This window comes from Larimichthys crocea, chromosome XII (assembly GCF_000972845.2).
Source record: "Larimichthys crocea isolate SSNF chromosome XII, L_crocea_2.0, whole genome shotgun sequence".
NCBI classification, from domain to species: domain Eukaryota; kingdom Metazoa; phylum Chordata; class Actinopteri; family Sciaenidae; genus Larimichthys; species Larimichthys crocea.
In genome coordinates, this window is record NC_040022.1 from 19,800,642 (window position 1) to 19,812,745 (window position 12,104).

Consider the following 12,104-nt stretch of genomic DNA (forward strand, 5'->3'; position numbering starts at 1 on the left):
TGATGGCCTCAGTACTATGCCACCTAGGCAAAACTTCAAACCAGAGTTAAAACTACAACAAGCTTTATATTAAAAAATGCACAGAAAGCTAAACATTTTACCCTTGTCTATTTAGGAACATCCTGCTGGCCTCAGCTCACAGAGTGAAGATCGGTGACTTTGGCCTGATGAGGGCGCTGCCTAACAACGACGAGCACTATGTCATGCAGGAGCATCGGAAGGTCCCCTTTGCATGGTGTGTGGACTGAGAGAGCAGCACAATAACCAGAGCTGTATTGGATGCAATCCAGAGATGGATAGGAGTGGTTTTAGTGGTTAGGATAGGAATCTGATTTATTTTATTACAGAAAGTTTCCACAGAGAAATCCGATTGGTCACAGCTACATTCCAGCTGTGCAGATAATTCTTTTGTTTTGTTTTTTTTGTTTCTTTGCCAGATTCTGAGTCAGTCAAAAAGTTTGCTAGCAACCTATCCTTCTTTCTTTTTCTTTTTCTATTTTCATGCATATACATGTATGGTTTTAGTTGAGGTTTCTAAACTTTCCTAAAGAAAAGTGCCTTGAATGTTTGAGTAGTTACGTTGAAAATATATCTCTCAGCCAAAGTGAGTGTTACTTTCAGACACACATGCAGATAAATGATTCAGTGTCCGTTCTGCTGCAGGTGTGCCCCAGAGAGTCTGAAGACCAGAACGTTCTCCCATGCTACAGACACATGGATGTTTGGAGTCACTCTCTGGGAGATGTTCACACACGGCCAGGAGCCATGGCTGGGCCTTAATGGTAGCCAGGTAAATGCACACAAAAATCTAAACATATACAATATGTATACAAAAATATTCTGACACCACTATATTCTTCAATTGTCATTCGTCTGTTGACTTTGAATGTTTTTTCTCCTTTGTGAAAAAAACCCAGATCCTGCATAAGATTGATAAAGAAGGTGAACGCCTCCCGAAGCCTGAAGACTGTCCGCAGGATATCTATAATGTCATGCTGCAGTGTTGGGCTCAGAAACCTGATGACAGACCTACATTTGTCGCCCTGCGGGAGTTCCTGCTTGAGGTACGAAGGCTGTCATTTGAATAACCACAGGTCTAGGGTCTTAAATGTGAGGGTTGTTTGAGCTTTATATTTTAAATATCAAGGACAATTTATTTAGGCCCTCATGAGCAAAAGATGCTAGATTGAAATGTTAACAACTTTGGTTAAGAGTGATCAGTGTTCCCTCTGACTTCCAGCATCGTAAAAATGAACTTTTAGCTCCACCTGGTGGAGTTACTGTGAAGTAGAAACTGAAAAATACTCTCAACTGTAAAGACTTTCTCAATCAGCACATACAGGTTTGCTGTGTCTGGTGTCTCATGGGTCTCTTTTTTTCAGACCATGCCCACAGACATGTGTGCTCTGCAGGACTTTAACGAGCCTGACAAACTCCACATCCAGCTTGAAGATGTCATCACCATCATCGAAGGGAGGTGGGTATTACTTTGAACAAGAATCCTTCCTCCAAATTGTTTGCTATTAACTAACAAACAAGCCAGCCAACCTTATTACTGGTAGATGCTGTTTCAGGTCTTCAGGTCTTACCCAGTGATCTTTGAGATATTTTCAAGTAACTCATTAATGGTTACTAATGAAAAGATATTGGATTTCTATTTAAACTAAAGTCATTAAGAATAAGAATAATTTGGTGTAGTACATCCCTGCAAATGACTCTCCATGTCAGTAACTGTCATTCTCTGTGTTTCATTTCTTTCTTTCAGGGCAGAGAATTACTGGTGGCGAGGTCAAAACAAGCGGACCCTCAAGGTCGGACAGTTCCCCAGAAACGTGGTGACATCAGTCGCCGGTTTGTCAGCTCATGATATTAGCCGGCCACTCAAGAACAGCTTCATCCACACAGGACACGGAGACTCCAACCCTCATCGCTGTTGGGGCTTCCCTGACAGGATTGATGAGTGAGGACCTACTTCTGTTTACTAACTTTTAGTCTTATATGAATTTAGTTGGAGGTGTACTGTATGTACAGGATCTGAATGGAAGTTGTAGTAAGAAACGTTCACCAATAGATGGCACTAGCACAATATTTTAAATGTTTTCTAGCATTATGCACTATTATCACACCCACTTAGTTCCTGTATTTTGACATTCACTGTATTTAAGTCTGCCCTTCTCTTCCCTCCAGTTTGTACCTCGGGAATCCCTTGGATCCTCCTGATGTCCTCAGTGTAGACCTCAGTAGTGCTCGGCCCACACACCTACCAGGACGAGTAAGAAGTGAGTAAAGGAGTTGTAAATAATAATGATGACCATTTTGATTGACAAATAACAAAAACTCTCTTAAGTATCAACCATCTCTGGGTTCAAACTCTTTAGTTGGCACCACTGATCGAGACTCATTTAGTATCTGACTCATTGGCTAAAAGTCAAATTTGGAACAGGGTTGGTTCTCCGGCACTGAAACTGCAATCTTCACTTTAAAAGCCAATTTTTGATCATGAATGTCAATTACAGGTACATATTAACATTTGTTATTATTATTAAAGACAAATACATACATTATCATTTGTAATATGATAAAAATAAGCAGCTATGTTGTTTTTTTTCATTTACATCATGGGTTGTGCTTCAAATTTGAAGGTCATGGCGGAACAGATCTCACTTTCTTTTCTTAACACTTGCTGTCAAAGCTTTTATTTGCACTCTGACATTTGCTTCCAGCTTTTTTATTCCTCCCCTAATCTTTCTATCTTTGCTACTGTCTTTTTATTTTCTCTGTTTCTCCTTTGCGGTGGTGGGATTTTATTTTATTTTTCCAGAGGAGCCTCCTCCCCGCCCTCCTCAGCCAGCAGTGTTAATCAAGAGTAAGTCTGGTTTCCCTCAGCAGCTCCTCACCCATTGTTCCTGCCCTCTCTGCTCCCTCCTAGCTCCACTTCTTAGAGGTACATCCCATACTTTTTTGTTTCTTCTTTTGCCTGTCTTTGCAGTGAATCTGTCATCTACTTTTATTTCCTCTCTTAACATCAGTGTTTCTCCATCTTTCCGCCCCTGTGTCCCTATAACAGAAGTGCAGTGTCCTTGCTGTGCATTATCGGACTAACTTCCATCCTGGAGACTTTTTGGAGTGGAGTGTGTCTTGCATTTGTGGTGTGAAGTGACCTCAAAGAGCATCAGTGTCATCACTCACATATTTTTTTCAGTTAAGTAATGAATGTATTGTGTTTGCGTTTCCAGAGCCTTGCTATGATCCAGTGAATAATGATGAGGAGATTACTTCAGCAGGACTAAAGAGATTATCACTTCGGAAAACAGGTTCCCTCAAAGGCTTAAAACTTAAACCCGCTGCGTGGGTCTCTGCTTCTAAACAGGGGAGTGGCCGGATGTCAGGCTCAGGCCACAACCCCAACAGTGAAGTGTCCCTCATTGACTTTGGGGAGGAGTTCCCCGCACCCACACCCTCCCCATCCCCTGTGGTTGAAATTCAAATTCCTTCACTGGCAAAGCTAGCTCTGAAAGCCGAGAACATCCTGGACCGGACACCACCTCAGAGTCCGTGTAGATCGTTGCCCCGCCCCCTTCACCCTACGCCAGTAGTGGACTGGGATGCCCGGCCATTACCCCCACCCCCGGCCTATGATGATGTAGCCCAAGACGAAGACGATATGGAGGTACGGTAGGAGGTGATACAGCACATTTCACATTATGCCAACATCTCCTGCTCTGAAATCACCTCCATCCAGAACAGAATGTACTTAATTTGTGAATTTGTTTTCTCCACAAAGGTGAGCTCCATCAACAGCTCGGAGCAGCAGCATGAAGAGGAGCAGAGTGATGTCCATTATCCAGATGAAGCTCCTCCCTCTGGACAGAAGGTGGAGGGTGAGACTCTTGTCTCCAGGGGTCCAGACAGACCAGACCTGGAGGACAACCTCTTTCTCCCCAGCAGGCAGAGCCAGGGCCTGTCCACCTCCTTCTCCCAGTCAGCAGAGATTTTCCAAGAACTCCAGCAAGAATGCATGAGAAGGCTCAATGTACCGACTGGAAGCGCTGCCCAGTCGAGCGCACCATCACAGATCTCAGCCTTGTGTCCCCAGACTGTCGTATCCCATGATGGACACCAGCAGAGTGTCCTCTCCTCCAATGAAGACAAACCCCAGATTCCCCCCCGGGTCCCCATACCCCCTCGTCCCATAAAAAGGGGTGACTACACATCTGCTCGCTGGTCAAGGGATCTCTCACTGTCACCCACACCAGCTGACACCACAGAAGACGTTTCAGGCCCAGGCCAGGACCGACCACCTCAGATCCCTCCTAGGGATCCTTTGTCCCAGCCGAGCTCCAGGACTCCCAGCCCTATGGGTCTGGTAGTGGGTTCTCCCCAACAAAGAGTCTACTCTGTCAGCCCCACTACTATGCAGGCTCCGCTTACCTCCTGCCCCACACATACCTACGGCTCCTACCTCTCCACCTCTCCAGGTAAACTCATGCCTACCACACACAGCTTTGCCTCAGATCCTAAATATGCTGCACCCAAAGTGATCCAGGCACATGGGAAGGACGCCGCCAACAAGGGCCCCTGTATTCTTCCCATCGTTCGTGATGGACGTAAAGTCAGTAACACCCACTATTACCTTCTACCAGAGAGGCCCCCATACCTCGACCGTTACGACCGCTTCTTCAAGGAGGCAGAGAGCCTACCTTCTAGCGGTGTGGAGGAAAGACATGTGCGGCAAGCTAACACCGCCACCGTCAGACCCATGGTGGTCAGCAGTCAGACTCTCCAGGGTCACGCCCAAGGACAGGGGCTGGTCCAGCCAGGCGAGCTGAAGGCTAATTTCTCCTCCAACAACAACAGCAGCCTGGGTGGGCCGCGGTCAGGGATGAAGACATCAGTTAGTCTGCCTCGTGTTTGTTCAGACGGGCTGACAGCACCAGTGGTCACTGTTTCCTGCACCAGGACAGACGGTGGAGGGAACTCAGCTGACAGGGTGAAAATGGTAAGGTCAGAGTGATTTGAAATGTCTTTTACAACTTCCCGTTTGATACACACTGTACATAGTTTATCATTTATATCATGTGCTCAAAGGTATTATTTATTGCTTCAGTAATTAAAGTGCTAAGCATACTCACTTTATCTTTCATGATGGATGTGCAGTTGGTTAACCTGCAATATACAGTTGACCTCATGTCCTTAATGTTACTTTGATTGCTTTTTTTCTAAATGAAATTAAAAGTATAGTCCTTCAACTAGATTGCCATCAGTTTCCCATCAAGAGCTAAAATATCAGTGCAGTGTTCAGCGTAATCCAATAGGTAAAAAAAACTTTGAATGTAATATAATTGAGCGTGGTGCATATTTAATACATGGTTATAACTGGCTTTTCTCAGTTGTGCATACACTGAACACAAGGGGGCAACAGTAGGACATTTTTATTGGTGGTCCACTCAGTCCAAAGCTTATAGGGAAAGCTGTGTCTGTGTGTGTTTTCCCATTCGGTTAGAGACTGACAGTAAGGGAGAGAAGTTTGCAATTAATGGCAAATACAATAACTGCTCAAATCTGTTCTAATAGAAGAAGTAGATGAACACACACACAACAGCTATTGTGGATAGATGGTGGAGTGATGGACTTTTGTGCCGTGCCCAGGAGGAAAACTGGCACCTTTCTAGCTATCAGTCCACACCCCATAGTGTGATCCAACTAGACACCTTCCAGTTTCCAGGCAAAGTCCATGGACTGAGCTAAGTGTTATCAGAACTAAATTATGATTGATGTGTAAGAGCAAACCAGAGTTGAACTTATGAAAGCTAATGAATCAGACTAATTAAACTGGAAATTACATTTGAATATCTTTTCAGTGTAAAACTTGGGAGTATACAAGCACTCTGTTCCATTATGAATAGCACAAATTAAAAAATATGCCAGTGTTCTTCGGAGACGAAGACTAAATCATTTTAGCTGTGAACTGAATTTAAAAGATGGAGAACCAGAGTTTGATTGGCGATTTTTTTTTTTCTGGCCAATTGATTCTGACACCGACTGAACCAGACTGAACTGGAGTTAGAATCACTGTGAAACACCAAAGGCTTTACATCGATCAGGCACTTGGCATTTTTTAATGGATACTGAAGTGCAGTGAGAATGTGGGATCAGATAAACTGAACTGCAGAGGAGTCACGATGTCAACATGCACTACACGTTTACTAGCTGTAGTTGTTTGAATATTACAGCAGTATAAATAAGGAAATGAAATAAATGATTATACTGCTAGAAAGTCCTATCACAGGAAGATGGTGTCGGTGTCATCTTATTGAAATTAGTTATCTTAAGGTGGATTTGGGTAAACCGAATTAGTAGTACTCAAAAAAGCTTAATCAAATCCATTGATGCTTAAATCCTGCATTTGGATTCTTATCAACTTTTTTTAGATGAGGCTAAAATTAAACAAAAGAGCTTTAATAAATGCCAAAAAGATTTAAAGACATCTTTTCAAGTAGAAGAATCTTACTTGATTGTCAGATTTGAAAGTGTCTGTACACGAAGGAACTAAATTGATTGAGAAGATCGTGTATGCACTGTTGAATGCAGGACTGAGGTCAAGTGTTGTTGGGTGCTGCAGAGACTAACACTGTTGATGTTGGTGTGATTCAGGTGCAGGAGGCAGTTCATGGTGTGACAATAGAGCAGTGCCAAGCCGCCCTCCAGAACCACAACTGGAACGTCCAGAAAGCTGTGCATTATCTGAAGGTGAGAGCACTGCAGGCAGGTATTAAAAAACATATATCCTATCTGTTGTTTATACTGTGAACAACAGATTGTCACCACCTTTATTTGGTGAAAAATGTTGCTACTGTATGATGTGTTATTTATGTTCTGCTATTATCTATTGTAAAGTCTGTGTATATGTTGAATAGTGGATGAAGCTACGGTTACAGGTTCATTCATTACAAGTATCAAGTTGTTAATGGACCATGTTGAGATTTATGACTAATTCTGGATCACATCTTATGAAAATTTTAATTTTCTTGTTGCCTCATGATTGGGTTTTCAGCAGAATATTTAATTAAGTTTATGGACGTGAGTCAAAATTAGAATTAAATAAGTGGCCTAGAATCTTGGAGCTTGTGGTAAAAGGCCCACTTCAGATTGGAGATTTCTTTCTACACCTCATTTAAATTTTTTAACTAATAGCATTATTAGTTGATGTATTCAGTTATAATTTTGGCCCAAGTTTTTACTGCTTCTCATCATTTTTTATGCTCCACAGTACTGGAGTATCAGTTAATAAATAATGTTCCAGACATGAAATTGTTGCATACAAAGTCAAGAACAAATAAAAAATAATATTCGTCTCACACTGTTAAAAAAACCTGACCTGAGTTACAAAAACATAACTTTTATATAAAGTTAGAATAACAAGCATCTCATGGTTCTACTCTATCAAAATAAAGACTCTGAAGTGCACGATTATACTGCAGAGCTGCAATTACTAAGAGAGAAGCACAGTACTCAGTGGTAAACAGTGCTGTGCTGCAGAATGGTCCACAGAGATCCAGTTCATCTAATCTCAAGTCAGGTTCTGTCTTAACCTTTTTTTATACAGGATATAACTGCGATCATTTCGAATTGCTGAATGTTGTTTTTACTTTATAGGTTCCTTCATAGCATATAATAAGAGCAATTTTGTTGAACTTTAATGGAATATGAAGTCGATGCTGCAATAAGCTAAAACTAAAATCAAAACACCATAAATAAAGACACTCTGAAGTCTCTATATCAGTATTCAGCACCCTTTTAGCTGCCTGTGGTTGGTGACACAGGCAGAAAGAAAGATGTGTGGATGGCATTCTCGGATAGCAGTGGGCTCAAGGGATTACTTGACTGCTCCTTAAAAGTGGCTGCAAAGTTTAGAAAATGGAGAAGTAATGCAGTCCAAAGGTCTCAGTTTCAATCTGAGCAACAGAAGTGTGATTGAGCAAAACACTTTGAATTTGTACTAAGGCTGAAATAGTGTCACAGTATACTTACTGGTGCTACAGTCATACTCACCTGAAGGTATTAAAACAAAGATGAATTCTGCAGTTGTCTCCTATACTGTACCTGACACTGCTATAATGTCCCATCTCATGCATTCTCCCAGCTTCTGGCTTCTTTGTGCTGCAATCGTTCTTATCTTTGCTGGTTATCTGTCTCTCTGCAGGTGGAGCAGCTGTTCTGTTTGGGTCTGAAGAGCAGGTCCGAGTGTCTAAAGCTGCTGGAAATGTGCGACTGGAACCTGGAGGTGGCCAGCACACAGATGTTAGATAACTATGGATCCACAACAAGACAGAGGTACAGTAAACTACTCAAGTATCTGTCATAACTTCCTAAATAGAATCTATAATCTAGAATGGGCTGTACTCTCATAGTATTGGCCAGATCAGCTTCTTTAATTCTTCAGTGTTGTTACTTCATATAGAACCGCTAACATACATTTAAAACTGTAAAACTTGTTCCAGATCTTTTGCCTGTCATTGTGGCGGTACTGCTTGTTAAGTGCAGTTTTTGAACATTGCTTCCTGAAATTGAAGTCAGTCATGTATGACCTCGCTCCAAGCGCTAATTTGGTCATGCCTGTGTTCGGAATACATACTATTAAAATCTGCTGCCTAGTTGTTAGAGATTTCCACCAAATACGAAGTACTGCAAGTTTCTGGAATAGTTAACAGCAGGTATATACAGTAGGGATACAGTCTGATGCAACGAGACCTCTGGTGTGTTCTGCTAATGAGACTAAGAATCACATTTGGTTGCTAGACTGTAAAGTTTTCTCTTTCTCTTTTCCTTAGAGAAATACCTATACATCTTATGGAAATGTTTTTTTAAAGCTTGAACAATTTAATCTGTATCTCAGGCCCCAAAAGTGGAAGTCTCTATTGCAATGTAAATGTCGTCTCCTGATTTTCTCAATCTAATCTAAAGCCTCTTTCTATTTGCAGACGGTGACAGGAATCTCAAGCTGCTGAGATCTGATTGGAACTTTCTCATTCTCAGTAAAACATCATTAGAGGAGGTGAATCTGCCCCTGACCCTTCACGTTTATGCTTCCAGTCAGAACACTGTAATTTGACTCTGGAAGAATCAAGCACATTTTCACTGAACTGGCACAAAATACCAAACTTCATCATTTCATTGTACATACTTAGCATGGACAAAGGAATTTTGCTTGTGGGGAAAGATTTTGGGTCATATCTTGACTTTGGTCTGAAAGTTACGTGATTGTTGTATGTATTAGGAAATTGGAAATTGTAGACATCTACCATGTTTTTAAAGTCAAGGCAAAAATGACACTGTGCTTTTAATTTGGTGAGCCTGAAATTTGTCATTCTAACAGATCTGCACAGTGTCACAGATCCTACTTGCTACAATACTCAGTCGGATCCACTTATTGGTATCCTCACTGCCACAATTACACTATTGACCAACTACAGAGATACTTTAATCTTTTCTTTTGATATCGGCATTAAAAAGACAGTTTGAAAGTGACAAGGCCAAAATAAGTTAACTAGCACAATATACACAGTAGCACTTCCTGAAAAGGTTTCTACTTGCTACGAGGTCATTGTATTTTGTCAGAAATATGCCAAGAACTAGTTCGGACTCCTATTTAGTGAATTTACCGTATTTCGGAATTTATAGTAATAATAATAATAATAATATTAGTAATAATAGTGTACAGTGAATGTGCAGATTTTTCATTAAAGGTCAACCTCCTGTATTGGCGACTGTAGTGCCACTTAGATGAAATTGTTTTGAAGACCAATTTTTAAAAATAAATATCATATTGTACCTCTACCAGAAAAGCACAACAAAGCTAATATTTAACTGGCTGTCCAGGTCATGTTGTACAGGGAATCATTTGGCCTGTCTGAAGAGAGGTGGGGATATGATGATGCTGCTGTGGAGACGAGGAAACGTGCAGAAAATAATACTTGAGGCAGTGACGCAGTGCTGCGCTCTCTGTGCAGAGAGTCGAAGGTCAAACCAGTGTACAGAATTCATGGAACGAGAACGAGAAGCAGTTTGTCCAAGATTCACTTCTTATGAAGACCTACAGAACTGTCTAATTTATATCTAAATGGTATATAATTCTCTTTAAAAATCTAATTTATAGAGAGACATTTATGTCTTTGTGAACAAAATATTGTATTATTTTAATATATTTTGAACACAATGCTCAGAGACAAAAATAGACTGTTATGTCCATTACTGGGCAGGCCATTTATTAAATTATTTTAATGCGTCACTCCTTATGTTTAATCACCAATTTATGACTATTGGCACATGTGGCCCAAGAACAAATGGGCTACCAGTGAGTAGAAACTTTCTTTCTCCACCCCTGATGTAGTCTTTCCTTATTCCTTCCTTTAAAGCACTTTGCCCGCACAGAACTCCTGTGCATCAGCTGAAAACTCCTGCCAGCTTGGTATTTTCTGTATACGCACAGGCTACGTTGGCAGCTAATATCAGCAACGTTGTGAAATTTGCCCCAAGGCTTACATCCTGTTCCATCATCATCACTTAAAACGACGACTGTGATATTTTGGTCAGCAGCTTTAGGGGCAATCATTTAAGACCGGAAAGACATGTCAGCTCTCTGTGAACTCATTCACTGCTGGATGGGACGATACATCTTCTGCCTGGGTATTGTCACAGTAGAGCCCTCAAAAAAGGAATAGTTCAAAACTTAGTAAAAAACTTTTGGGACTGTGTAAAAGTTGGGACTTTTGTTCTTCGGGTTTATTCTGGATGTGAGAACTCCACTAAAAAGAAGGAAGTAAATGGCATTTCACATGCTTTGACTTCTAAAATCTACTTTTATGTGATCAACCAGATGTCGACTTGTTCCCAACAGTGCTTCTCTCTATAGAAAAAATAACCAACTGGTACCCATCTATTTAAATTATAATATAAATGTGTATGTCCACATGTAGATACTGGCGTTGCTCCAAACCAAACAGCCCCTCCATATGTCCACAAACACCCCAGAATGTAACAGGTCTGAGTGCAATCTGTTTGGACAGAAACTTCAAATGGCTGAAAAAAGCGAACATGGAGCCACAACAAGCCTGCTATCTGCATGGACACATTAAGAGGCTTTAAAAAAAATAAATAAATAAAAACAGTGTTTTGAATATATCTATAAAGGATGTGCAGGACTGATTTTGGATGACAACCACCAGTAAAAGCTTTCTCCCGTGTGCAATAAGGCTGCTGTCGAACCTGTAACCTCCCAGTCTGTCCAACTATCAGTGCCATCCGGTTGTATAAAAAAACAAACAAAAAAAAAAACTTTCATCTCTGTTATGATGTGTCCATTGAATGCACAGGAAAAACAGTTTTCAGTACGAAATGTTTGGTGAGTCAGTTCTCCTCCCCAAAGTTGGATGAAGTTGTCCTTAAACACTGATCCAGAGTCAGTTTTGCCTTCCCCTCCCCCTTTTGATTTTTTTTGGTAAAGCTGATCAATAATCAGTGCATAAGAACAACTTAATATGAGCAGTGCCTCCGCAGTCAGTTCATGTGTTGTTTGTCTTCTTACCAAGCTGCTGTAGTTGTATTGAAGGACTGAAGTGAACCTTGTGGTGTTATGATCGACCTAAAGCAACATTCTCCTGTTGTGGTGTTGAGACTCTGATGTTAAAAAACTCTGTTCAGTCTTTGTTTCTTCAGAAACCGTCTGCTATTTTAAGTCATTTATATTTTAGCTGTTTTTCCTTCAGTCCAACTTGCCATTTCTTCCTCATTTGTATGTGTTTGCTTCCCAGAATGTGTTTTATTTTAAATGCCTACTGTACAGTTGGTTTTCATCGTTTCTCTCGTCCTGGGTTGATGGAAATGTTCAAGAGAAGTTCATGCTGCCGAATTTATAAATGTATTTTTTATTAAAGAATTAATTATTTTTTACCTCTTCTCCTCTGTTTATTCATCTTTTTCACAAATTTTAGTTTGTTCTTTTAATTATTAGGTGCTGCTTAAAGGGCATCATCATGCAGGATTTTGTTTTTACAAGTTAAGACACACTAGAGGCAAACGCATTAACGTTAATTAATATGAGACAT

General features: G+C 40.8%; 1 protein-coding gene across 5 annotated transcripts in view; it reads left to right on the plus strand.

Moving 5' to 3' along the window:
* The window catches only part of tnk2b (tyrosine kinase, non-receptor, 2b), a 56,288-nt gene extending 45,153 nt beyond the window's left edge, over positions 1–11,135 (plus strand). For 3 of the 5 annotated variants that reach the window (XM_027285109.1, XM_027285112.1, XM_027285113.1), the window contains 12 exons: positions 116–235; positions 664–790; positions 918–1,064; positions 1,383–1,477; positions 1,766–1,960; positions 2,188–2,279; positions 2,822–2,866; positions 3,237–3,670; positions 3,785–4,999; positions 6,655–6,750; positions 8,204–8,334; positions 8,982–11,135. In XM_027285109.1, coding sequence (XP_027140910.1) covers positions 116–235; positions 664–790; positions 918–1,064; positions 1,383–1,477; positions 1,766–1,960; positions 2,188–2,279; positions 2,822–2,866; positions 3,237–3,670; positions 3,785–4,999; positions 6,655–6,750; positions 8,204–8,334; positions 8,982–8,988 — 2,704 coding nt within the window. In that variant the 3' untranslated portion in view covers positions 8,989–11,135. The remainder of the gene's footprint in view (positions 1–115; positions 236–663; positions 791–917; positions 1,065–1,382; positions 1,478–1,765; positions 1,961–2,187; positions 2,280–2,821; positions 2,867–3,236; positions 3,671–3,784; positions 5,000–6,654; positions 6,751–8,203; positions 8,335–8,981) is intronic. The other 2 variants (XM_027285110.1, XM_027285111.1) reach the window with 1 other exon arrangement.
* Positions 11,136–12,104: the final 969 nt, after the last annotated feature.